Source organism: Ovis aries, chromosome 6 (genome assembly GCF_016772045.2).
Source record: "Ovis aries strain OAR_USU_Benz2616 breed Rambouillet chromosome 6, ARS-UI_Ramb_v3.0, whole genome shotgun sequence".
Classification (NCBI taxonomy): Eukaryota; Metazoa; Chordata; class Mammalia; order Artiodactyla; family Bovidae; genus Ovis; species Ovis aries.
This window is the reverse complement of record NC_056059.1, coordinates 67,120,716-67,148,473: the sequence shown is the minus strand read 5'-3', so window position 1 is coordinate 67,148,473 and position 27,758 is coordinate 67,120,716. Positions and strand designations below refer to the sequence as shown.

General features: G+C 39.5%; 1 protein-coding gene across 7 annotated transcripts in view; it reads left to right on the top strand.

Moving 5' to 3' along the window:
• Positions 1-27,758, top strand: part of CORIN (corin, serine peptidase) — a 297,895-nt gene that overhangs the window by 124,755 nt on the left and 145,382 nt on the right. For all 7 annotated transcript variants that reach the window (XM_060417076.1, XM_060417075.1, XM_060417074.1 and 4 more), the window contains one exon: positions 15,559-15,740. In XM_060417076.1, the coding sequence (XP_060273059.1) occupies positions 15,559-15,740 (182 nt within the window). The remainder of the gene's footprint in view (positions 1-15,558; positions 15,741-27,758) is intronic.

Here is a 27,758-nt window from a genome sequence, read left to right as displayed (position 1 = left end):
GACTTTCTTGCTTCTCTGGTGTCATCAACCCTACCACGGCGACACTGACCTTTCTCAAAAATGACAACCTTTTCCCATCTTCCTTTGCACATACTTCTCCCTTCATCAGGTTGGATCTATCTCCTTGAACTATGTCCTCTCCTCAAAAGACATCTCCACAGAGAAGTCTTCTCTGGTCACCCACCACCCTTGGTGGTTCTATTGTCTTTCACTGCAGCCTGGCTGTGTCCCTTTTCACTTGTCTGTATGTCCTCTGTCTAACTTTATAAGCCCCACAGTGGCAGAGAACTTATGACTTTCTGCATTGTTGTATAACCAATGTCCAGAGCAGTGCCTAGCTTATAGTAGGCACTCAATAAATATTTGCTGGAATGAATGTATCAATAAATAAACTCTTCCATTAGGGAGCTCTCCTAAATGTCTGGGTCAATGGGAATTCAAAGTACTTTGACAGTAGTTGGGGATTGCTTTTTATAATTGATATGTTCCTGAAAATTCATGCGTAAACCATTCTATATATGTTAAATAATTACAGTTTTACATTGAGTTGTATGGTATCAAAGATGATTTAGTTTCCTTCTGAGTGAGCTTCAGTTGGCAGAACAATGAGCTAAAATTTAAATTGCTATTCTTCATTGCTCTCAGAATCCTGTTGAATAGATCAGGAAACACTAGATTATTCTTGAGGGTTGGCTTGGTGGTTCAGTGCTTTTCTTTTAATATTGACTCATATGCATCGGTTAAAAAAGACCTTAGGTCAACTTGAGTTGAAAATCTTAGACCTAAGGTTCATTTATGGAGCAGAAACAAAACAATTATGTCTAGAGAAAAAGGGCCAGAATAGTGATTCAGAATCTGTTCATGTGAAGAATAGTTGGGGCACCTGGTGGTGTGAGGGCCCTGAGTGTGCACCACAGCCACCCGCAAATGCTCCTGGGCCACGACTGGAAGAGCAGTTTTTCTCTGTACTTCCACAGGGCAAAGAGAAAACCAGTAACTGAAAGTCATAAAGAAGTAAAGTCTAACTTGACTAAGGACTTCATGAATACTAAAGTTGTCCTGTCATTGTGTTAGTCGCTCAGTCATGTCCAACTCTTTGCGACCTTATGGACTGTAGTCCGCCAGTCTCCTCTGTCCATGGAATTCTCTAGACAAGAATACCAGAGTGTGTAGCCATTCCCTTCTCCAGGGGATCATCCCAACTCAGGGACTGAACCCAGGTCTCCCACATTGCAGGCAAATTCTTTACCATCCGAGCCAGCAGGGAAACCCCACTAAAGTTGTATATATATGGAAATGTTGTCTCAAGAAATGGTGAGTTGTTATTACTAGAGGTATTTCAATCAACTGGTGAGGACTTAGTGGAGTCACACTAATTCACACATACAGACAAGTGACAAGGACTCTAGCATCTTATGGTCAATTAGTTTCTTGTGGATGAAGGGGCAGGTTCAACAGTGGCTCATGGTTCTAATTCAAGGAACTCTAAAAACCTATGAAAAAAGATGAAAAAAATTAAATTTACCATGACTTTTTTCAGGGACACTTTATATTTGCTTTGGGAATAATAGACAATTCAGTTGGGGGGCCTTGTGGGAGTTGTGTTGACATCCAATGGATCCAGTAGCTGCAAACGGGCACCTAACTGTCTTTAGAAAGGATGAGCTGAGTTACCTGCAGGACTTCTCTTCTGCCCAGTGGGGCTTGTACGTTGGAACCCTGCTAGCCAAAGCCCTCTTTCTCTCTGTTGTAACTGTCAGGTTCTTCCCTAAATAAACTTTAAAGAAATGCTTACAGTGTATCACCTTGGGGAAATGTTAAATTACCTGCTGGAAACACCTCTGTATCTTGATTGGCTTGGCTCTTGCTCAGAATTAAAAGGTTTATGGTAGAAAGCAGAACTTTTGACTCTAGGTATTTAACTTATTGACAGGAGATATATTAATATATCTTTCATTACCTGAATGTTATCACCAGAGATGTTTCAGTATTCACTTACATAATAAGTCACCGGCCATAGAAATTAGTTTCTGCAAAAAGCTCCCAGTCAATATTGTGTTAAGATCTGTCTGCTTTTCACCCTGAATTATGTGTTTTTCTTCTAAAATCACGACTGGAATTCTGTGTTGCTATCTTCTACTCACCTTGTATTTATCTTCTAAGCTTTTGGTTTTGCTAAAATCCTGGTAGCTAAATAAAAGTTCTAGGCATATTTTGTTTCAGCTACTCTAAAGGAGAAAAAAAAGTGTTGACAGAAACAAGAGGTATTTAAAATTTCTGTTTTTGGAAGACACAATTGATTCACTTTTTATCAGTGCCCTAGGCTTCCTTTTTAGAAGTAACAGAGTTCCCTAGAATAATGAGTCGATACTCTAGCCCCATTATTTAAAGTTACAGTGAATGTTTCCTGTCATTTCAAATACACAGATAAAGTTTTCCTCTTTCAACTCTATCCATTTACTAAAGACAGCCAAATCACCAAGATGGCCTCTAGGTGAATAGTCAAGATAGGCACCAAAGTTGATATAGGAATGAATTTTCAAAAATATTTGCTATACTGGAATTACAAAACCTCTTCTCCACCATCCAATTTAAATTCAGAATTGCTACTACTACACGGCATTAAATTACTACCACATTGTTGAGTTTGATTTCTACTGCTAACCTTTTAGTAAAAAAGTAACAGATTTATTTGTTTATAATGTAATTTTAGAAGGCTTACTGTATTCTTAAAAACATGATTTTGTAAGACAGCATGTGCCACTCACCTATGGAAATGCGATCCGGAAATAATCTTAAAAGCCAATTGAAAATTATGGTTAAAACAATTTTTGAAGAATTCATAAATTAGGTAGTCCACACAAACTTAATTACTTTTTTTACTGCTGATTTGTTTATTAGAGATTTTTGTCTATGTCCCAAGAACTCTAATTGTGTCACATTTGAGAATAAATGGAAACATGGCAGGAAAAAATTTTTTCATGATTATATATTTAAAGAATTTTTATGGGTCTAAAAGAGGCTTTGTTGCTAATACCAAGCAAAAATTCAGAAAGTCATCTGCCACTTATTTCCCTGATTTTATCTGCTAACTAGAAAACAGCGGTCTTTTCAGCTACAGCTGTGCTGTCTCCCTGGCTGTTTAGGTGGTCAATTGTATCACAGTTCACTTCTCAGCCTCAGGCAACATGGGTGATTGAGTCTGCTTAAGGCCATTACTTATAAAACATCAAATGATAAGTAAGGTTCCATTTTATGTGCCAGAATGGCTCAAAGTGTGGATAATAGTCAGATAACTCATATTATTTTTATTTTACAAAGACACAACGCTGTTGAATCAGGACACAGGAGCTCAAATCTCCCTGAAAATGCCTTGTCAAATTACTGACAAAGTCTCAAGCACACATATTTCATCAGACTCAGTGGAGTAGTTTGTTTACTTTTGTCCTCAATTATATGGATGTGACTAGAATTTAGATTTAGTGCTAGTGACTCACTGCATTCAAAAATCCCTATATCAGGCATCACTTCGTGATATACAAAAAAATCAAAACAGCTGCAAAAAATAATTGAACGGTTGCAAATTTTTTTTGTGACTTGTTAATTCTCTATCCCATGGGCCCTGGAAAGTATGTCAAGTATTAATGAGAATCAGGATCATGTTGTGTAGAAGGTTATGGAATTTTATATTCTCTTTTAGGGGTGTTTGTGTGGTTTTACATTATTCACTCTTGTCTTAATTCTAGCTGTGTTTATCGGCGGGCATTTCCTCAGGTTCTCTATTTTAAGGGTGACATTTTACTATTGATATATAAGCAAGACACTTATCCCCTGGAGAAGGAAATGGCAACCCACTCCAGTATTCTTGCCTGGAAAATCCCATGGATGGAGGAGCTATATGGGCTACAGTCCATGGGGTCGCAAAGTATTGGACACAAATGAGTGACTTCACTTTCTATTCATCCATAGAAGTTTTACTGCCATTTGCCCTTACATGGGAATTATTTCAGGATTCAACCACATAGAATTTGGGGGCAGTGAGGGAGGAAGAAACATGCGAGCAAGGAGAGAGCGAGCTTTTGTACAAACCATTAAGTTGGGAGTTAGGTAGTGGTGACTCTGCTCCCGACTTTGTTACTGACAGCTTTGTTCCAAGAGGCCACCAAATTATTCTCTGCATGTGATTCTTTTACTTCACGAACAAATATTTTTGGAGTGCTTGTTGTATACTGTATTTGGCAGCAAACAAATAGACAAGATCCTTGACTTCATGAACCACATATTATATTGGAGGAAGATCAGCAATGAGCAAATAAATAGATTTTTAAAAATTATTTATTTATTTATTTATTTTATAATAATACTGAATATTTTGTATTGAATGCACTTTTCATAAGATAATACTTAAATTGAAGAAAGTAGGAAAACCGCTAGACCATTCAGATATAACCTAAATCAAATCCCTTATGATTATACAGTGAAAGTGAGAAATAGATTTAAGGGTCTAGATCTGATAGATAGAGTGCCTGATGAACTATGGAATGAGGTTCATGACCTGGTACAGGAGACAGGGATCAAGACCATCCCCATGGAAAAGAAATGCAAAGAAGCAAAATGGCTGTCTGGGGAGGCCTTACAAATAGCTGTGAAAAGAAGAGAGGTGAAAAGGAAAGATATAAGCATCTGAATGCAGAGTTCCAGAGACTAGCAAGAAGAGATAAGAAAGCCTTCTTCAGCGATCAATGCAAAGAAATAGAGGAAAACAACACAATGGGAAAGGCTAGAGATCTCTTCAAGAAAATTAGAGATGCCAAGGGAACATTTCACGCAAATTGGGCTCGATAAAGGACAGATGGTATGGACCTAACAGAAGCAGCAGATATTAAGAAGAGGTGGCAAGAATACACGGAAGAACTGTACAAAAAAGATCTTCATGACCCAGATATTCATGATGATGTGATCACTCATCTAGAGCCAGACATCTTGGAATGTGAAGTCAAGTGGGCCTTAGAAAGCATCACTACAAACAAAGCTAGTGGAGGTGATGGAATTCCAGTTGAGCTCTTTCAAATCCTGAAAGATGATGCTGTGAAAGTGCTGCACTCAATATGCCAGCAAATTTGGAAAACTCAGCAGTGGCCACAGGACTGGAAAAGGTCAGTTTTCATTCCAATTCCAAAGAAAGGCAATGCCAAAGAATGCTCAAACTACCGCACAATTGCACTCATCTCACATGCTAGTAAAGTAATGCTCAAAATTCTCCAAGCCAGACTTCAGCAACACGTGAACTGTGAACTTCCTGATGTTCAATCTGGTTTTAGAAAAGGCAGAGGAACCAGAGATCAAATTGCCAATATCCGCTGGATCATGGAAAAAGCAAGAGAGTTCCAGAAAAACATCTATTTCTGCTTTCTTGACTATGCCAAAGCCTTTGACTGTGTGGATCACAAAAAACTGTGGAAAATTCTGAAAGAGATGGGAATACCAGACCACCTGACCTGCCTCTTGAGAAATCTGTATGCAGGTCATGAAGCAACAGTTAGAACTGGACATGGAACAACAGACTGGTTCCAAATAGGAAAAGGAGTATGTCAAGGCTGTATATTGTCACCCTGCTTATTTAACTTCTATGCAGAGTACATCATGAGAAACACTGGACTGGAAGAAACACAAGCTGGAATCAAGATTGCCAGGAAAAATAGCAATAAACTCAGATATGCAGATGACACCACCCTTATGGCAGAAAGTGAAGAAGAGCTAAAAAGCCTCTTGATGAAAGTGAAAGAGGAGAGTGAAAAAGTTGGCTTAAAGCTCAACATTCAGAAAACGAAGATCATGGCATCTGGTCCCATCACTTCATGGGAAATAGATGGGGGAACAGTAAAAACAGTGTCAGACTTTATTTTTGGGGGCTCCAAAATCACTGCAGATGGTGACTGCAGCCATGAAATTAAAAAACATTTACTCCTTGAAAGAAAAGTTATGACCAACCTCGATAGTATATTCAAAAGCAGAGACATTACTTTGCTGACTAAGGTCAATCTAGTCAAAGCTATGGTTTTTCCAGTGGTCATGTATGGATGTGAGAGTTGGACTGTGAAGAAGGCTGAGAGCCGAAGAATTGATGCTTTTGAAGTGTGGTGTTGGAGAAGACTCTTGAGAGTCCCTTGGACTGCAAGGAGATCCAACCAGTCCATTCTGAAGGAGATCAGCCCTGGGATTTCTTTGGAAGGAATGATGCTAAAGCTGAAACTCCAGTACTTTGGCCACCTCATGTGAAGAGTTGACTCATTGGAAAAGACTCTGATGCTGGGAGGGATTGGGGGCAGAAGGAGAAGGGGACGACCAAGGATGAGATGGCTGGATGGCATCACGGACTCTATGGACATGAGTCTGAGTGAACTCCGGGAGTTGGTGATGGACAGGGAGGCCTGGCGTGCTGCGATTCGTGGGGTCACAAAGAGTCAGACACGACTGAGCGACTGAGCTGAACTGAACTGAATACATAAAAATTTTTTAAAAAATAATACTATGTCAAGTACAGATATACTATTGATAAATGCAATGGAAAAAATAAAAATAAAGGAAGTGGAGAGCTTGGAGAGTGTGGGTATGATGGCAAGGGGTTAGATTTTAAGTAAAATGTCATTCAGGAAAATCTCACTGAGAAAAAGATGTGGAAACCCAGGATCCATGAAGATATGGGAATTCAGGAAGTGAGGAGAGCCAGATATCCTGAGTCCTGTGATATCTGCCCCAAATGAGAAAGAGGGCATGATGGAAACAATCCTGCAAGCAGATACTGTTGGCAAGGATGCAAGTGTTGGGGGGTAGATATAAGGGAGAGTTGGAGGGTCTTGCCAGGCACGTGTAGAGCTTGGGAACTCCCTTTCAGCTTCTGACAGTTGTTTTCAACAAAGATGTTAGGAAAGTTATTAATATATTCCTTTAGCAAGCATTTATTGGCACCTACAATGTACTAGGTGCATTGTTTGATGCTGAGGATACTTTGATGAATAAAACACATTTTGCCTTCAAGGGACTCATCCTAATAAGGGACCAGACATGAAAACAATTACATTAATGTCCAATGCAATCAGTTTTAAAAGGTGTGTGTTATGGGGACAACACAGAGGGTCTCTCCATTAGGCAGTATTAGGGAAGGCTGCTCCAAGGGAGGAAGTAATAGCTGGATTATATTTGGGAGGATAAACAGAAGTTTGCCATGTGGACAAGGTGGAAAAAGAGAGCAGCCTAAATCTATTTTGTATTAGGGGAACTACAACTAGCTTAATTTTATGAGAACAAAAAATAAGAGAATAAATGGATGTGAGGGAGGTTGGGAAAGTAAAATATGTGATACTTAGTAATCAATTGCATATGAATGGTGAGGGTAAAGCAAAGGTTTGTAGGCTTGGGGACTTGGGTAAACAGTATTACCACCAAGAAAGTCGTTTATCTCAAAGGGAGACTGGTGGCTATGGTGGTGTTGGGAGATAGCGGGGTGTTGTTGACATAAAGTCTTCATCTGGTTCAACAAGTGCATGACCATAATTTTCCTTTCAGTGGAGATAAAAGCAGCTTTCTTTCTGGAGGAGATGATGTGATTTATACCGGCGTCCAGTGCTATGCTGGTAAATTGGCTCCCTGAAAAACAAAACTATTATTTGTAGCATTTGCTGATTTTTGTGGTGTAAAGATTCCTACTAGATTTCAAGCTGATAATAGTTGAACAGTCTCCTCGCACAGCACTAATTTTGTCCCCTGAGAGGTATTTGCTGAGCTCCCGCTTGGTGTGAGGCATGCAGCCGTGTGCTGGCCCTTTTCCTGTATTTCTCCTTGTTCACTTCCCACCCTCCTCCAGCCCACTCTTCCCCACAGGTTAGTTTTAACAGTAGGTCTGCTTTCTAGCTTCTGGTGGCTCAGAGAGGCAGTCCTGATCTCCTTATTTCTTCTTTACCTGGTTACGCAGTTTGGAATTGCCTGCCTCACTGTGAGAGGCTGTGGCTCCTATCAGGCGGCCTTGTGCACACAGCTCTCTCCGAGTTCCAGTAACTGCTTCTTCACCTTTTCCCTTGAATCTGGGATGCCAGCAGCAATCTGTCCCCACAGGCTGAACTACCCCTAGTTGGTTTTTTGAAACCTTTCTAGCATCTTTGTAAAAGGGCCTTTCGTTAAATGCTCTGCAGTGACCCTACTTGAGCAAGCTGTTTCTTTCATGCTGAAACTATGATCATTGCAAACAAAAAATAAGACAGACACAGTCCTGGATTTTTAAGAATTTCAGACTGATGTGACCAAAAAATACCTTGACTTCTCCCATGATCTCTCTTCTGGTGTGAGACACTGACACCCATAAACGTTCACCAGCATGGTTTTCCATGCCCATGCCTAGTGAAGCTGGGAAGAAAGGGAACCTCTTTCCTGCTCCCATTATGCCCCACCTAAGCCATATGTCTCCTGAGGTCGCTTGAGGCCACCAGAGATCTGGACGTAGGAAGCTGGTGCCGTTGGTCCATCACAGAAAGAGCCATCTGTTGCTATTCATGTTTTCTGGCAGTGCTGATGAATTCATGCTCCTGTGTGATTTGTGAGTTTATACCCCTGTGTTATCTGTGGACTCATGTTTATGAGATGAGGTCAGCTAGGTGAGACATTCTGGAGCACTGGGCTGGCATCATAGCACTGGCTATGAGATCTTTTTAGGTTTCAATTTCCTCATAATTAAAAGGAGGAAATAGGAGTAGATTTTCTTGCAAGATCATCCATCATTAGCATTCTCTTCATAACTAAAGTCTGCAGCTCTGGGAGCTCCCTGACTATGACCTTGTGAGAGCTGTTCACTGAACAACTTGTTTTGGCTTCAGTTCAGTTCAGTCGCTCAGTCGTGTCCGACTCTTTGTGACCCCATGAACTGCAGCACATCAGACCTCCCTGTCCATCATCAACTCCCGGAGTCCACCCAAACCCACGTCCATCGAGTCAGTGATGCCATCCAACCATCTCATCCTCTATCATCCCCTTCTCCTCCTGCCCTCAATCTTTCCCAGCATCAGCGTCTTTTCAAATGAGTCAGCTCTTCACATCAGATGGCCAAAGTATTGGAGTTTCAGCTTCAACATCAGTCCTTCCAATGAACACCCAGGACTGATCTCCTTTAGGATGATCTGGTTGGATCTCCTTGCAGTCCAAGGGACTCTCAAGAGTCTTTCCCAACACCACAGTTCAAAAGCATCAACTCTTCAGTGCTCAGCCTTCTTTATAGTCCAACTCTCATATCCATACATGACCACTGGAAAAACCATAACCTTGACTAGATGGACCTTTGTTGGCAAAGTAATGTCTCTGCTTTTTAATATGCTGTCCAGGTTGGTCATTACCAAAGACAAATTTAGGAATTAAAAAAAAATATTGTATAAATCTCATCAGTGAATAATACATCTAACTCAATAGCATGCCTCTTACCAAGTGATATATCAAAGAGAAATATTTTAGTTACCTATTGCTGCATAGCAGATTACCATAGACGTGGCAGCTTAAAACAGCACACATCTATTATCTAACAGATTCTGTGATTTGGAACCTGGGAGTGCCTTAGGTCCTTTGTGTCATACAGGTTACAGTCATGGTGTTGTCCAGGGCTGGGGTCTTGTCTGATGGCTTGCCTAGGAAAGGATCCACTTCCAGGCTCATGTGATGGAAGAATTTCAGTTCCTTAAGGGTGGAGGGTCTCAGTTCCTGGCTGGCTATTGGCCAGAGGACAACCTCAAGTCCTTGCCAGTAAGCCCACCCGATACAGCAACTTGCTTCAACAGAACCAGTGAGGAAGAGAGTGCTAGCAAGATAGAAGTCACGGTCCTATGTACCCTAATGACGCAAGTGACATCCCATTATCTCCTACTGATTGTTAAGTAGGTCACTAGCCAGCTCACATTCAAGGGGATGGATTATACAGAGTATAAATAGTGTGAGGTAGGAGTCATTGGGGGCCATCTTAAAGTCAGCCTTTCACAAAAACTGCTCCTCTCCCATGGGAAAAGAGTTTTAAATCCTGAGCTTTTCTGATATACTCAAAGGTTAGTTTATTTGTCAGAAATAAAAAGTGACAGTGAAATGCAGTGTGGGATCCTAAATGAAGATCTTGGTGATGTTTGAATTGGGTCTTTACTTGAGGTAAAGATATTGTATGGTGTTAATTTCTTGGTTCTGATAATAGTACTGTAGTTGTGTAAGGTGTTTGCTTTGGGGGAGCCTGGATAAAGGCCATATGGAAACTTTATGTGTTATTTTTAAAACTTTTCTGTAAGTCTCTAAAAGTAGTTTAAAGTAAAAAGTTAAATATTAGATAAAATTAGCTACAGGAATATTATTGTACAACATGGGGAATATAGCAAATATTTTATAGCTGTAAATCAAGCGCCATGTGCTTAGTTGCTCAGTCATGTCCGACTCTGCAACCCCATGGACTATAGCCTACCAGGCTCCTCTGTCCATGGGGATTCTCCAGGGAAGAATACTGGAGTGCCCTCCTCCAGGGGGTCTTCCCAATCCAGGGACTGGACCCAGGTCTCCCGCACTGAAGGCAGATTCTTTACCACCTGAGTCACCAGTTCAGTTCAGTCGCTCAGTTGTGTCTGACTCTTTGCGACCCCATGAATCACAGCACGCCAGGCCTCCCTGTCCATCACCAACTCCCGGAGTTCACTCAGACTCACATCCATTCAGTCAGTGATGCCATCCAGCCATCTCATCCTCTGTCATCCCCTTCTCCTCCTGCCCCCAATCCCTCCCAGCATCAGAGTCTTTTCCAATGAGTCAACTCTTCGCATGAGGTGGCCAAAGTACTGGAGTTTCAACTTCAGCATCATTCCCTCCAAAGAAATCCCAGGGCTGATCTCCTTCAGAATGGACTGGTTGGATCTCCTTGCAGTCCAAGGGACTCTCAAGAGTCTTCTCCAACACCACAGTTCAAAAGAATCAATTCTTTGGTGCTCAGCTTTCTTCCCAGTCCAACTCTCACATCCCTACATGACCACTGGAAAAACCATAGCCTTGACTAGACAGACCTTAGTCGGCAAAGTAATGTCTCTGCTTTTGAATATGCTATCTAGGTTGGTCATAACTTTTCTTCCAGGGAGTATGTATTTTTTAATTTCATGGCTGCAATCACCATCTGCAGTGATTTTGGAGCCAGGGAAGCCCATAAATCAAATATAACCTTTAAAAGTTGTGAATCTCTATATTGTATACTTGTAACCTATATAATATTGTACATGAGCCATATTTCAAAAAAAACTAAAAAGTTAGAAAAAAGTGATTTATAAAACCTAAAAATCCTTTAGCTATTATATATGCCTACAATGTGGCTATAGCTTATTCAATAGTTTTAACTTTATGTCTTTATCAGAGCTATTTTTGCAGATAAAAATCTGTAAATTTGTGGGTGGGAAAATGGGGAGATACTGGTCAAAGGGTACAATAAAAAAAATATATATGTAAATATAGGAAATTTAGTAGATAAATTTGCTTAAAATTGTATAGATAAAATCTATAATTTTTTGTATTAACAGAGAGATAATTTGAGTAGCATTGTTAATGAAAATCCCCTAAAAACCTCATTATTAGTATATAGTAGAAGTATTTATATTTGTATGTATTTGTTTCAACAAAATTACAGAGGTAAGAATTCTCTGCTTAAGCCTTAGTTGAAATGTTTTAGGGGGATTTTGCACAACACCAAATATCCTTCAAATGTCCATTTAAAATAATCACCTTTTCTAAAATAGTGTCCTGATAGCCAAATCTGACTCCTTCCCTGTTCTGAGCACTGTTTTCAGATGTCAGTCTGCTTGTTGCTTAGATATCAGCACTTATATTCCAAAACAGTGTGGTCTGTCTCAACACACTCTTCCATGTGATGAAAAGTAAAATGCTTCAACCCCTTGTAGGCACTTGAATTTCATGCAAAGCAAGAACAAATGGCTCCTCATTTTGCTCAGTGTTTGAAAGGGCTGCAAGTTATTAATACCCCATCACTATTTCACATGTCCTCATCTGGCAATTTAAAGCCTATGGGTCTCGGTTGGTTACACCTCTTAAGAGAGCTATTTGGAAACACTCTAGACATTTTTCTTAGGCCCTATTTTTAGAATGGAAGGCCTAATGGTATTTTAATGTCTCTATATATTCCCAGATCAAGTCTTGAGAAAAAAAAATATGTTACCTTTTGAAATTTAGCAAAGCTGGTGGGATTATCACCACTCCTCTGAGAAGCATTGTGTTAAAGAGTGAATTTTAATTCACAGAATGTCAGTGGTAAAAGGACTATGAAAAAATCAGCTCTTCCAAATTCCTCACTTTTCAAATGATGAAACTGAGTCTTGTATGAATGAACTGTTGGCCAAAAATCAGACAGTGAGGAGTGGCCAACGTGAAAAGTTCAGAGGGGTAGCTTATGATTTCCTACAGAAAATAACTCAGGTGAGGGTCAATGACAAGAATTGAGCTTCTGAGTTATAGACTCAGCTTTAGAGTGAAAGTGGTCTGCTGGACCCCTGTGTGAACCTTCATCGCCTTTACCATAGAAGGCTCTGAATGAAGATGTGGAGTGATCAAAGAATATGTGGGTTCAGAAGCGAGGAAAGGTCCAAGAAACACCTGGGAGAGTTTGGCCCCAAGTGCTACTCAGCCTTGCAGTGATCTTCCCCCCATGACAATGTGGGATGACTTTTCCCTCTGTAAGCGGTACCTGGAATTCCATCAGAGATTCCTTTGGTCCAGCAAGCAATCTTCTAATGATGCCAAAAACCTCTGGAGGGGGAAGTGTCCATCTGTTATTATGTACAACTCTGTGTTATTTTCATCTCTCTTCTTCTTTGAAAGTCTCATTTCAGTCAGCTCACTTGGGGAACATAGCTTTGATGGTAGGAAGGGGAAAAATGTTTAGCAGCAAGTATGGCTTCCCCGGTGGTATTAGTGGTAAAGAATCTGCCTGCCAAGCAGAAGACACGACTTTGGTTCCTGAGTTGGGAAGATTCCCTGGAGGAGAAAATGGCAACACACTCCAGTATTCTTGCCTGTAGAATCCCATGGACAGAGGAGCCTGGTGGGCTACAGTCCTTGGGGTCACAAAGAGTCGGACACAACTGAGTGACTAAACAATGATGCTCTGGTGGAGGTGGCTTTGCAGGTGGGGTGCTGGAGTGGGGTGGGCAGGATGGTGTCAGGACGCTGGGACACAGGTCAGGGACTAGGAAGCAAAGGAAGAATGCTGAAACCAAGCCAAGCTTGCTGTGTAGCTTTATTGTGGGCTCTTTCACCTGGGAAAGAAAGAGAAAAGCCTTCACCCTTTCCTAGTGTTTCTTAGCCCCTTTGGCAAGTACGGATTGATTGGAGGTTAAGTAGAAGTTTGTAGAGTGATGGGAGAACCCAACTACTGTGTATGTGGTTGGTTCACTGGGAAAGTGCATACCAGGTTTTGAATTAACCTTGAGTTATGCTTTTGGGACATATATTCCTAAAGTAAGGACTCATGTGTAATGGAGTAGGTAATAGTCCTTGAATTGGTTGGCCTGGGTTTGAATGCTGGCTGGGACACTCACTAACTCAGTGATCTTGGAAGAATCTCATCTATTTTCTGGGCTTCAGTTTCTTTATTTGTATAGTAGAGATGACAGTAATGGTATCGCTGGTGGTGTACTGTAGTGAGAAATGAGTTAATGTGTATGTAGCACTTAGAGCCTAGCAAAGTAGAAGCAATTGCATAGGAATTCTGTGTTCTCTACATTCCTCCACCATGTTTCTCAGTTTTATTTGAGAAAATATGTAAGGTCTCTGGAATAAGATCTAGGAAAGAAAATCTTCTCAAAAATGTTACTTAAGCAGAATTTTCAGTTCTATGAATATCTAATTTATTTCCTGAATGGCAATCAGGTTTCTCCTTTCCACTGAGATACTTGCTTGGACTAATTCATATTTTATGTCTAAAGCTAATTCTTTCAAATGCAAAACGTCTTCTCACATCGTCACTAACAAATTTGGATACATGTTAATATAGTCATGTGAATAGTAGGATTCTAAAATTAATTTTAAGACAAGTTTCTGAGAAGAAGGACAAAAGTGTTTGTATCTAAATGTAATTGTTGAGTACTCTTTTCCCACATTTTTATATATAAAAGATCCTTTCATTTTTAACTTGATCCTGTCTGTTTTAACTCAGTGGTTGGCATATCCCTTTATGTTCCAGTGATCTATAGATGAATGAGTGCAGAATTATAAATGTGTTTGTTGGGTCAAGGAGTTCTTAAAGCCAAATTGTTAGGTCCTTATGTGAGAATAAATGATATGGGATGGTAGATAGGGCATGGGTTGAATGTTAAAAATCTGGATTCTCTCCCTGCTTCATCTGTTATGAAGCTGTGTATCTCAGAATCTCCCTAGACTTCCCTCAAATGAAGGATTTGAATGAGGTATTGATTAAGATTTCTTACAGATCTGATACTGTATGATTCTGAAATTTCTTATTGACCTTGCATTTTTGAAGTGTGTGCTTTGCTTTGACTGACATGTATATTTTCTTTCCTAGTTTTCTTAAAAATCATTTGAGATGCCTTTGCCAGATGACCAGCTAGGGTGAGAGGTGCTGTCCATAGCTCAAAGTAGAAAAAGCTGCCTGGATCTGCAGGAGAACAAGACCATGACCTTGACATTGTAGTGTCCCCGTCCCCAGACACAGGGACTCAGATCCAGCAGTGTTTGATTGCATGTCAGATGAATAAAGACAAACTCCAAAGCATTATTACCTTACTGCTAGTGGACAATTGTTTGTGTTTTGCTATTTTGCAGAAGATAGCATAGAAATGAAAAGGTAAATTACTGTACAAGGTTTCAGAGTTGCCATTTGCTTTTGTAATATTTTCTTTTCTAGGGAGACAGTGTAGGTTAAGGAACAGCTTTCTCTATCTGCTTCTCAGAGATACTTTGAATTTCTCAGAGGGTTGATAAAGAAATGAGATTAACCTATTTTGTGATCTACTTCTGCCTTTTCATTTTGGGGACATTCATTTTCATGTTAATTTATTCAGTGAGTTAATTTATTGAGTGAGGCAATGGCACCTCACTCCAGTACTCTTGCCTGGAAAATCCCATGGACAGAGGAGCCTGGTAGGCTGCAGTCCATGGGGTCGCTAGGAGTCGGACATGACTGAAGCAACTTAGCAGTAGCAGTAGAGCTGGTTTTTTTTTTTTTTTTTTTGGTTGACAGGTTTACTTAACACAAGAAATCTCAAAAAAAAATCGTTTTGGATAAAACCTTCTACAAGAGAGAGTTAGATGATCTGTTATGGAACTAGCTTATTCCCTCTAGAATCATGACAGTGAGGTGGCTAAAATGCTTGTTACAGGGTTAAAGGTTGTTGTTGACGATTCAAGTTGTTGATTATAGTAAATATAAATTAAGGTATTATTGTAGCATGGGTGGCCAACTTTTCTTTAGTTTAATTATTATTTTGAGAAACAGTCTGTAAAAGCATTAATTTCCACCTTTCTCTTTTCTTCTAGTCATGGACTCCTGCCTTGTAGATCCTTCTGTGAGTCTGCAAAAGAGGGCTGTGAGTCAGTCCTGGGAATGGTGAATGCCTCCTGGCCCGATTTCCTCAAGTGTTCACAGTTTAGAAACCAAAGTGAAAACAGCAATGTCAGCAGGATTTGCTTCTCACCACAGCAGGAAAACGAAAAGCAATGTAGGTGTCTGCATTTTGTTGCATTTTTTAGTTTTTTTTTAAATTGAAGTTCATGCTAGGAAATACACAAATAATGCGTATAGTACAATAAATTTTAACGAAGTGACCAGAGTCATGTAACCAGCATCCAGACCAAGAAATAGAATAGTAACAGCAACCCAGAAACCCAACCTTCCTACCAGTGATCTGACCCTCCTAAAAGAGACCTCTATACAGACTTCCATCACCTCAGGTAATTTTGCCAGCTTCTGAACTTGATATCAGTGGTATCAATCGTACAGTATGCATGCCTTTTTTGTCTCACTCCATTTGCTCAACATTATGTTTTAGAGATTCACTGTATTTTCATCTTCATGTAGTTTATTCATTCTCATTTTTTATGGTATTCTAATATATTTTATGGGGTTCCCTGGTGGCTCAGTGGTAAAAAATTCACCTGCCCATGTCTGCCAGTGCAGGAGATGCAAGTTCAATCCCTGAGTCGGGAAGATCCCTGAGAGAAGGAAATGGCAAACCACTACTGTACGCTTGCCTAGGAAATCTCATGGACACAGGAGCCTGGTGGGCTACAGTCCATGGGGTTGCAAACAGTCAGACATGACAGCAACTAAACAATATGTTTTAGACCACAATATAGTTTTCTGCTCTGCTGTTGACAGACATGTGAGTTGTTTCCAGCTACTGTCAATGGTGATGCTATGACTATTCTTGTACATGTCTTTGATGGGACATGGCTATGTATTTGTTTAGCAAAACAGTTTTTTAAAGTGGTTATGGACATTATATTCCTCCCAGCTATGAAAGTTGCACTTGCTCCAAATTTTCCCCAGCACTTGGTATTGCCAGTCATTTTCATTTAAGCAGTTCTGATGGTAGTGTTGTGGTATTTCTTTGTGGTTTTAAGTTGCATTTTCCTAATGAATGGGGCTGAATTTTCAAGCTGTTTTGGTTATTTAAATATCCTTTTTTGTGAAGTGTCTGTCCAAGTATTTTGTCCATTTTTTGATTGGGTAGTCCGTCTGCTCCTGATTTGTAGCTCTGTATGCATTCTGTATAGAAGTTATCTGTTGGATATATGCATTGTAAAGGTTGCCCACTGGCTGGCTTACCTGTCTTCTGTTAGTGTCTATTATGGAATAGAAAGTCTTAATTTTAATGGGTCTGTATTATTAATCTTTTCCAATCCTCAGTTTTCCAGATTCTCATGCTACAGTATGTGAAAGCCTCTTTCTAAATTACTAGAAGGGCCTTTTGGCTTCCACAACATAAGTTACAGTTGCCTGCAGTTTTGAGTTCTTTTTCTAGAATATTGATGCTTGAAGGTGATGGCACCCCACTCCAGTACTCTTGCCTGGGAAATCCCATGGACGGAGGACATAGGCTGCAGTCCATGGGGTCGTGAAGAGTTGGACACGACTGAGCGTCTTCCCTTTCACTTTTCACTTTCATGCATTGGAGAAGGAAATGGCAACCCACTCCAGTGTTCTTCCCTGAAGAATCCCAGGGATGGGGGAGCCTGGTGGGCTGCCGTCTCTGGGGTCACACAGAGTCGGACATGACTAAGTGACTTAGAAGCAGCACTAAGCCATCCAATCCATTGTCCTTATAGTTACTAAATACGTGGTAAGTCACCCCATTGAGTGCATTCCTTTCTGTAGGTAAAGTATTCCAGTTCACTTCTGATAATGATTTTAACAATTGGACCACCCCTGATGCCAGGGAATGTCTGTCTCCACCTACCATCAATAATGGCAACTTCACTCTCATGCCAGCAGTGAGTGATCCAGATCAATAACCCCATCAGACTGCCTGCTTTCCGGGACCACTCCTGCAACTGTCACAAGCTGGGTCTTTCAGAAGCAGTCACTGAGATGGAATTTGTTGTACAGAGTGTTTATTAGGTATCAGCACTTGTGTAAAGGAGGAGAGAGAAGGCAGGATTAGGTGGAGGCAGAAGCTGAAATGTGATCCAGAGCCACTGAAGCTTTGGCTAAATCCTCAGGGAGTTCTGGGGCTCATATGGTCTCAGGGACTTGTTTCATGCTGGGACAAGTCCACCAGGTCTTTATACCCCCACCTGAAGCCGCCGCTGGATGTGATCCTTCTTGGGAAGGATGTGCTCTTGTTTAGGGCCGTTCTCTGCAGCTGAGGCTAAACCTGAAGCATCTGAAGCCTGTTGGCTGACAGTGGGGGAAGCAGATTCTCTTCTGAAGGGCAGGAGTGTAGAGTGGGAACAGACCACATTGATTCAGTAAGAACTGCACTGATTTTGCTCTCTGTTTATAAGACAGCATCGGTAAGACTCCACCTCCCTCCCATTTGTTTCCATTCTGAGAATGCGTTTCTCTGGTGAGCCTTGCTGTTAGAAACCAAGGCATTTATTGCATTCTGTTCCTCCTTGGCAGTCCCAAGTTGTAATTTTTTTTTTTTTTTTTGGTAGAGCAGCAAGATTGCTAGATTTCCACTTGGCTTTGCAGAGGTTTTCTACCTAACTCTGGCTTGTTCTTCACAGCAGAAGCCTTTAGGGGAAATCCTTCCACATGATAGGCCTGCCCTTCTCTGTGTCTCCTTTCCCGCTACATCCTTGGCGCCTTAATTTCCCATTCCTCTGGTAGCATCAAAACGCGAATTTTTGTCTGTCTACCTCTGTGGGATTACCAAAAAGTTCTACTGGCTTCTCTGCCTCTTTGCAGTGGCCCTATGTCCAGGTTCTCAGTTTCTAGCACTGTGCCAGGAATCGGCAAGTTCCAAGGGGTAAAAGCATCCATACATAGAATGTAGACTGTTTGTTCTGAAGTTGTCTTCTCTCTGGATCTTAGCCACTCACCTCTTAATAGTCTCACCAGCTATCAGAGGCCTTTAAACGGATGTTTCTTGTGTTTCATCTGGCTTTTCCAGTTTTACTTGATGGGAGGGACATTAACCTGTCACAAGTTACTCACCCAAGCCAAAAGTAAGGGTTTGTTTATTTCTTTTTAACACACTGTACAGTAGAGGTCTACTGCTAAATTAGGATTCCCTCCAAAAGGTTGTATACAGCAATAAACGACCAGAATGATGAGTGAGTGTACATGAAAAAGAAGCCCTTTTAATTCTTTTTCAGCTACATTTGTCCCATTTTAATAAGAACACTTTATTAGTTGTCATTTGGAAAAAGTAGCCTGTTGATATAGGATTTAAGAATCTACTGAGAAAATTTGAAAATAAAAAAATCATCAGTGTTCCATAACATGATGGTCCTAAAGTATCAGTTTTTAAAATCAAAGTAATACCAATATTCTTTAATAGCTCTAGGTGAAATGCTGCTTCACATATATTCCTCAAATATCAGAAGGTAGTACAGATCTTTCCATCTTGGAAAAGATTGATGGCTTTGGAAAAGATCTGGGAAGATATATTAAAGAAACTTACGTTTTAAGAGAACAGAAATGTCCTAAGTACACTCATCTGAGATCCTCTATTTGTCAACCTTTTTAGAATTCTTTATACTCTTTTTTTTTTCCATGTAGAGTTAATTCTCTGAAAATGAGTCTGATAATCAGTGTTTGATGCAGTATTTTCCTGGAATTTAAAATAATTTTTCCTTCTCATGCTTGATAGATAAATGGTATGCTAGCCATCATAGGTATATTCATAGGGCATGTGCTAGGAAAGAACCACTGTTAGCTGTGATATTTATGTATGCATGAGAATATAATTTCTAGCGCATACACACATAATTACTTAAAAATATTCATATACTAAGAATATCGTATGCCAGGTAGAAAAGTATGAATTATATAATATTGCCTTAATCGTATAAGGGTTTGTGTTGTAAGACCAGTTATGAATATAACTTGTGAAACTCTTTTTCTCATTTTTTCACTAATTTAGTAAATATTCATTGAATATTCAGTTCTGAGCATTATTGCAGGTAATATGAAAAAATAAATGGAATTACAGTAACCATGATATTGGTTTATATCCACCTGGAGTGATGGTTCTCAACCAGAGATAATTTTGTGACCCCTCCACCTGGGAACATTTGACAATGTCTGAAGATAATTTCCTGGTGGCTCAGATGGTAAAGCATCTGTCTACAATGCGGGAGACCTGGGTTCGATCCCTAGGTCGGGAAGTTCCCTGGAGAAGGAAATGGCAACCCACTCCAGTACTCTTGCCTAGAAAATCCCATGGAGGAGGAGCCTGGTGTCCATGGGGTTGCAAAGAGTCAGACACGACTGAGCAACTTCACTCAGAGACAATTTGGTTGTCACAACTCTGGGGACAGAAAGAGTTGCTACTGGCATTCTGCAGGTAGAGACCCACCATACTGTAAAACATCCTGCAGGGCATAGGGCAGCTACCCACACAAACTGTTTGGTCCCAAATGCCAGTAGTGCTCCTTTCGAGAGACTCTAGGCTGGGCGTGATGTTTTGCAAGGTACTTTCTAGTAATAATAATAATACTTCTCGTACTCCCTACCTTTAAGGAGTATTAAGAATTAATACTTTAAGGAGTGTTAAGCCTAATTTGGTAGATCTATATATGAGAATGTGAGAAACAATGTCAAAAGAACATTAATAACTCCATATAGCATGCTGGCAGATAGAAACTAAAGAAGAACACAGGTTAAATGTCAATGGAATAGAATTGGAGTCAATGACATAAAGGAGTTCTGAATATTTGAAAAATGAAGGGTCTCACTCGACACAGAGGAAGCAAGGGGGTGTCCCGGGTAGGCCTTCAGCACTGCGGACCTGTGTTGGGTATCAGGTGTCTATTTAGCCCGTGAAACAAATGATGATTAAAAGTTGACTCCCATCTTAGTTTTCTCCTTCCAACTTGTCAAGTCATTTGCCCAAGAAAACAGCAGCCTCGCTTTTACCTTGTGAGCCCCATTCTCCTTTCCAAAGTGCTTTCACAGCTGTTAGCTCACTTTGCTTCCAGAGTAAATCTCTGAGGTATTATCATCTTCATTTTATAAATTAGGAAACTAAGGTTCAGGAAGATTATCCCAAGATTATTTTAAATCAGCCCCCCAGTTCTGTTTTCATCCTGGGACCGTCCTGGGATTTGATTATTAATCTTTGAATGCTCCCCTCTGTTACAGCCTCCTTCTCACAAGAGCTTTCAAATGCCTTTTTAGACTGAGTTGAGCCAAAACTCACAACTTGTAATAGCTGCTTTTCCCAATGCACAGCTCTGTAAATTTAATTCATCTTGTCATAGCATCTTTTAAATCAGTCGTAACTCTGAAGATATTTTGTTCTCATATGGAAGGATACTCAGTTGTCTTACCCTTTCTATCTTATATCAATGCCTGGTCCTGTAAAGTAAATAATGTGCTAACGTGATAATGCTGTGGAAACTGTTCTCAGGTTTTTAAAATGAACATTAGTGTGTGTTTCCATAGTTGAGCTGTGAGAACTCAGAGGGCTAAAGGTCAAGGTCCATCAATCATTCTGAGCTGTCTGACTAGCCCTTTACTCTACCTTGTCTGAAATTGTGTATGGAAAGTAGTTTAGGAATAGATCTCTGCTGCTATGAAAGAACTTCAGCTATTTATTCTTTCATTTTCCTCTTCCTTTTCCGAGTGTCTTGTTTGCTTTCTTAGCTTTGGTTGTTGAGATAAACCACTTCAGTATGTTAGCTCCAATATATTGTTGTCTCAAGATCTCAGTAAAACATAATGCCCCCTTTCTCCTTTTGTGTTGTGAATTCACTTGGGAAAATTACTCTTTCTTTGAGGTAGTGTCAATATTTTGCCAGAGGTAGATGAGTAGAGTTACCAAAATTAGCTACACATTTTTCATTACAATGAATAATCAAATATAATGAGATTTTCCTAGAACCTCAAATTTTGTAACATTTATAATTTTAAATTATTGACAATTTAAACTATAAAAGCATGTTCTTTCTTTGATATATAGCTGCTTCTTTTAAGGGCACCAAACCTAAATCTGAAGACTTGTTTTCAAGCACTAGTTGTTTTATTTAATAACTGGGTGGTCTTGAAGCAAGTTTCATAAACTCTATTTGCTTCTCTTTCCTCAATTTTATTTTACAGTAGGAATAATACCTGGGTAGTAAAATGGTTTTATGGACTAAATAAAATACTGTATTTGAAAATATTTTGGAATCTATACTGCACTATGAAAATGTAAACACTTCAGTATAACAGACATTTAGAAGCATGTTCTATGGACCATGTAGTCAGTCAGGAACTGGGAAGGAAAGATGGAATGCAGAATTTTTTAAAAAGCTTGTTTATTTGGCTGCATCAGGTCTTAGTTGCCCCTCATGGGATCTCTTTAGATGTAGCATGTGAGATCTAGTTCCCTGACCAGAGATCCAACCCAGGCCCTCTGCACTGGGAGCATGTAATCTTAGCCACTGGACCAGGGAAATACTGGCATGCCAACTTTTTAAAGTGCTCATAAGCCCATAAAGAGCTAGACAGATGAGTACACAGGCAGGGCCTAAGACAAGGATTTGAGCACAAATCATATGTTTGGGAGAGGTGTGGACCAGTGGAGGAGTGGGGAGGTGGTTCAAGGGATGGAAGGTGGCCAGTAAATTGTGAATCCAGCTACCATTGTGGTCAACTGAAGCTTAATGTCATGGTAAAATCTGGGAAATAGTGTATGATTTATACAATATGACTCCAAATTACCCGACTAGAGTAATGAGGAACTTGGGGATACCCTTCCTTCCTTTAGCCTTTGAAGCTGATAAGGATCTACCACAGCCTATAAGTACTATGTCCTGTAAGAGCAGAGACATGGGATTGTGGAGGAGGAAGTCTGAAACCTGGCTGCACCCTACAACGGAAGGCCTTTGTCTCTGGTTATTTCTCCTTCATCTGTGGCACTCTCTTTGCCTTTGTTTCTAGAACACTGCTCTGTTTTGGTTTGCTTCCCATACTCTGGCCACACTCCAGTCTCTCCTCCTCTCCTGGCTCCTGAAATATTGATATTCCACAGAACACTGGTCTCAACCCTCTTTCCTCAATAGTCTATTCATTTTGTCTAGGAAACCTCATAGTTGGTCGTAGCCACATAAGTACTGATGACTCTTAAATCTGTACTTCATCCCCAATTTTATTCCATCCCTCAGGCTTCCAATCTGTGTTCTGAAGTCCTTGCTCCAACCTCTCAAGCAAAGCTACTTTCCCCTAGATCTCCAGGAATTGTCATCCGTGTTTCTGAATTCTATGGGAAGTTCTCAGTCTTCCCCTGACTTGACCTCCTGCAACTTTTGCCACATTTAATTACTCTCTTCATCCAAGATAAACTCTCTAGGCTTCCAGGGAGGTTTTCTTTCTACTTTTGGTCTGTGTGCATATTCAGTTGCATCTGATTCCTTGTGATCCCATGGACTGTAGGCCACCAGGATTCTCTGTCCATAGGATTTTCCAGGCAAGAATATTGGAGTAAATTGCCATTTCCTCCTCCCGGGGACCTTCCTGACCCAGAGTTCAAACTCGTGTTTCCTGCAAGTCTCCTACACTGTACGCAGATTCTTTACCTCTGAGCCACCAACAGAATTTCTTTCTACTCTGGCCACCTATTTTCAGCCTCCTTTGATGTTTTCTCCTCATTCCTCTCACCTCTAAACACTGGAGTGCCCCAGGGCTCATTTCTTGGGTCACTCCTCTTTTGAATGGTTTAATTCAGGCTCATGGCTTGAAATACCACCAGACACTGACATCTACCAGCATGGATCTCAAACCCGCACATCCTCTAAACTCTGGGCTTGCATGTATATATATGCTTGTGCTATACACTCACCACACACACACACACACACACACACACACACACACACACTGCTTTCAGCTTTCTAGTTATTTCTACTCGAGTGTCTGCAAAATGTGTTAAGCATAGTAGGTCCTACATACTACCCTGATCTAGTATTGCCCCCACCCCTGCTCTCCTCCAAAGGCTCCTCACGTTAGTAAGTAACAGCTTCATTCTTCTAGTTGTTTCAGCCAAAAGCCTTGTATTATCCTTGACTTTTCTTTCTCTTCCATACCATATCTGACCTTTCAGATATCTTACTGTTTCTACTGTCAAAATATACACATAATCCAACCAGTGTTCACTATCTCCATGACCACCCCTGGCTCTGGTTATTTCAGTTCTTGCTTGGATTATCCTTCCACCTCCTTATTAGCATCCTTGCTTGCCCCAGCAGGTTGTTCTCCATACAGAAGCAAAAGGGATCATTTAAACATTTATATCTCTTCTCTCCAAGTTTTCCCATCTCCCTCAATATAAAAGCTACTATCCCTACGACCTTCAGGGCACTCCATCAGTATCATTGCCTTGCATGACTCCAGGGGGGCACCAGTCACACAGAATTCAAGATAAACAGTGCCTGCTAGAATTGTACAACACAGACATCCTGCCCTTCATTATCTTGCCCTTATCATCTCTCTGATTTTTCTCTGAATACTTACCTTTTTGCTCTTAAGGCTCCAACTCCTCTGCCTGCAATGCTCTTCTCCTAGAGATATTTTCTCAGTTCTTTAAAGCACCTGTCTGTAGGGCAGTAACATAGAACATGTTAGGGAGAATGATCACAGATAACGGAAGGAAGAGAAGCCATAGGAATAATAGCTATTGTTACTGTTGTGGTTATTAAAAGACTTGGAAGAACTCTTAATAAACTACACAATCAACTTGTCCAGTACTTGAATTTCATTTGGCTGTGAATTGAACCTTGAAGGTTTTAAAAATCATTTAAAGTCCCTAACAATCTCTTTCCATCTATGAACCATGAGGAATGCTCAGCTTGTGGATTTCCTGTTTTCTGTGAGAGCCAGTCTTGTTTTGACTTTCCTCCTTCCCATGCCAGCTAAAGAAGCAGTGCCAAATAAAACAGATTTCTTGTTGAGCCTAAGTACTAGCTCTTCTCTTTGGGTTCAGTAATTCTTGTTTATAGATCATTTGAGATTAGATGTCTAATCTCTGCCAGATATTGCTTTGCTTGAGATGGCACAGTGGTTCCTAAAACAGAAATAGAGAGATGTCCTTTCCTCACCTGCATTCATTCATTCTTCCTCTATTTTTAAGTTAATAGCATGGCTTGGAAGTTGATAACTCAGAAACTCAATATCATGGGTTGATCCCTGTGCATCTTACAGAATATTATTTTGTTCAGTGGCTGGAGACCAAGGGCATCCACTTTTTGTTCCGTATTGCCTCTTGCTATCAGAAATCCACATTTGTGGTCTTACAGATGATAATAAAATGCAGACATGTTTATCAACAAAGCAAAAGTTTGATTTTTTTGATATATGTAATTATAAATTCATAGCGCTAAGCCTATTATATTTTAGTCAATAAGCAGTCTGACCACTTTAACAAGAATGCTGGTAATTCACATGTGAACAATTCAAAGCCTGATCTATTTTAATTCTATCTCCAACTTTATATATCTATGTTGATCAATTTAATCACAGCAGATACATCTTTATAGAACCAGGTAGCTGAATAAAATTGCTGGTTGGTTTTTTTTTTCCACACAATAAAAATATTAGCTTTGTTCTGTTTCATATTTCTCTCTAAAAATTCCCAAGACTGGATACTACCTGTCCTTTTGATGGACATAACTCCTTACACTCAGTCAGTTCTCCTTTAAATTGAGCTCCAGGAATGTGGCAATTTCCTGATAATTCAGACATCCTAGAGTTTGAACTCTACACTCTGGGCCACCCACTGAAACTAATGCATGATTCAGAATCATCTCATCAAAGTCTGAATCTCTTCTGAAATTGAGACTTCATTATGCCAAATAGCATCACGATTTTTATAACTTCAATTCCATTGAGCTCAGCAGTTGGGAAGTAATTGCCATCTCCATTTCATCTGCTCAATCCATATGTTTATTTGGAGTCTAAACCTCTGTGCACATTTAAACAAAATGAGCCAAATTCATATTGAGGAGGCTGTGTATGTAACATAGTATTCAGAGGTATGGTCTTCCAAATATTTTTGCTTGTGGGACCCTAAAAGGATTTTGAAAAATTATATACCTCTTTCACAATTTTAAGTTAATATTTAAAAACTTTAAATCATGAATGTAAGCAGTTGACAGAGTACAATCTAAAGGATATTATAATAATTGACATATTAAAAATGAAACTGTTATATTACTCTTTTAAATGTGTTCAGTGGAATTTAAATACCATAGTGACTTGGCACTCACAGCCATCCAAAATTTGCAAGCTCTTCTTTTAATATTGGACAAATATTGCATAGCTTCTCTTTTCACACTTCTATTTCCCTTTGCTCACAGAATTTCATTCTGGCATATTCTTTTAAATGCTTATAATTATTTTTATCACCTTAGAAAAAAGCCATATATGAGAGTGGAAATTATTACTTACAAAAAACTTTTCTCATTTATGAGACTGAGTGTTAGCATTTTGACTACTTTCTGTAGTAATTGTGACTTAAGTCTATGTGTTTATAAATAATTACTAAGCTTAAATGTGACATTTGTTGGAAATTCATCTCTCATTCTGTTAGATGGGATGATTTCTTTTAAAACTGGTTTGTGTAGAATGGAACAGGGTTTGGCATCTATTCCATTTCTACTTTTTTTGTCTTCTGGATTGTAATGACTTAAAGACTTATTCATATAATTAAGTACATGGAAATGAAAGGACCATAATAATGGTCTTTAATTATTTGAAGAAATTTCCAGGTTAATATAAAAAGTCACATAGTAATAATCTACCATTAAAATTATTAGAGTCTTGGTTTGATTCTTCTCCTATTTTTGAAAGTAAGAATTGGAAAGCATTTTACTTGCCCATGAATTTATTATCCTATCATTAGTCTTCATGGTCTCAATTTCTGATAATTTTACCAGGATTTATCAAACATCTATTTATTTTATTTATCTAACATCTTTCAGTTAGATCACTTTGTTTAAATCCGTATACTGAGAAAGAATTGGGAAACTGAAATATTGTTAATTTCAATTTATCTTTGATAATACAATAATTTTGATGAAAAGCTTTATATGCTATCATATCCATTAAATATATGCATGAAAACTTTGAAGCTGTTTATTTGCTTCATTCAATTTACATAGAATTTACCTAATTGATACAGCCAAACTTCACTCTTAAACTAATTGGCCAAATTAGAGTGACTTTCTGACAGAAATAAGCTGATTTTTAGTTTATATTAGTGTGTTAATATATGTCCCTGTGTAAAGTATCTTACTTTACTTCTTAATTTACATGACAAAATTCAGTTTTTTCTTGTGTACAATTCTGTGAATTCTAACACATGCATAGATTCATATAACCATTAACACATCAGGATACACAATAGTTCTATTACCCAAAATGTGTACTCATGTTATCCTTTGTGGTCAACCCCACATTCCAACCCCACTGATCAGCTCTTTAGACTTTTAGTCATACCTTTCATGTAAATAGAATTACAGTATCTTTTGAGGCTAAACTTCTTTCACTTATAGTGATACCTTTAAGATTAATTCATGTTGTTACTTGTATCCACTATTAGTATTATTTTTACTATTAGTATTTGATTTCTATGTATGATGACTTACTTGTTGTAGGACATTTATTTTTAATGCATGCCTGTACCCCAAGCTCAAGCAAATTTTCCCAAACCTCATCCTGCGTGGCTCCCAGGACTCAGGGCCCCTGAGTTGGCATGTCCTCTTAGCTGCCTCCTCTGCAAGATTCCCAGCTACGGCCTAAAGGACATTTTTTATTTCCAATTTTTAGTGATTATGAGTATTATTGCCAGCCATTTACTTAAATTTTTTTAAGCAAATTTCTCCAGGATAAACACCTAGATTGGTAAGTGTTTTATTATATAGGAATTGCCAAACTGTTTTCTAGACTGGCTGTTTTGTTTTGCTTTCTCACCAATAATATATGCGAATTCCAGTTGCTCCATAATCTCACCAGTGTGTGGTATTGTCTGGTTGATTTGTATTGCTTTTGTGTTAGCTATTCTACTAGGTATGGAGAGGTATCTCATTGT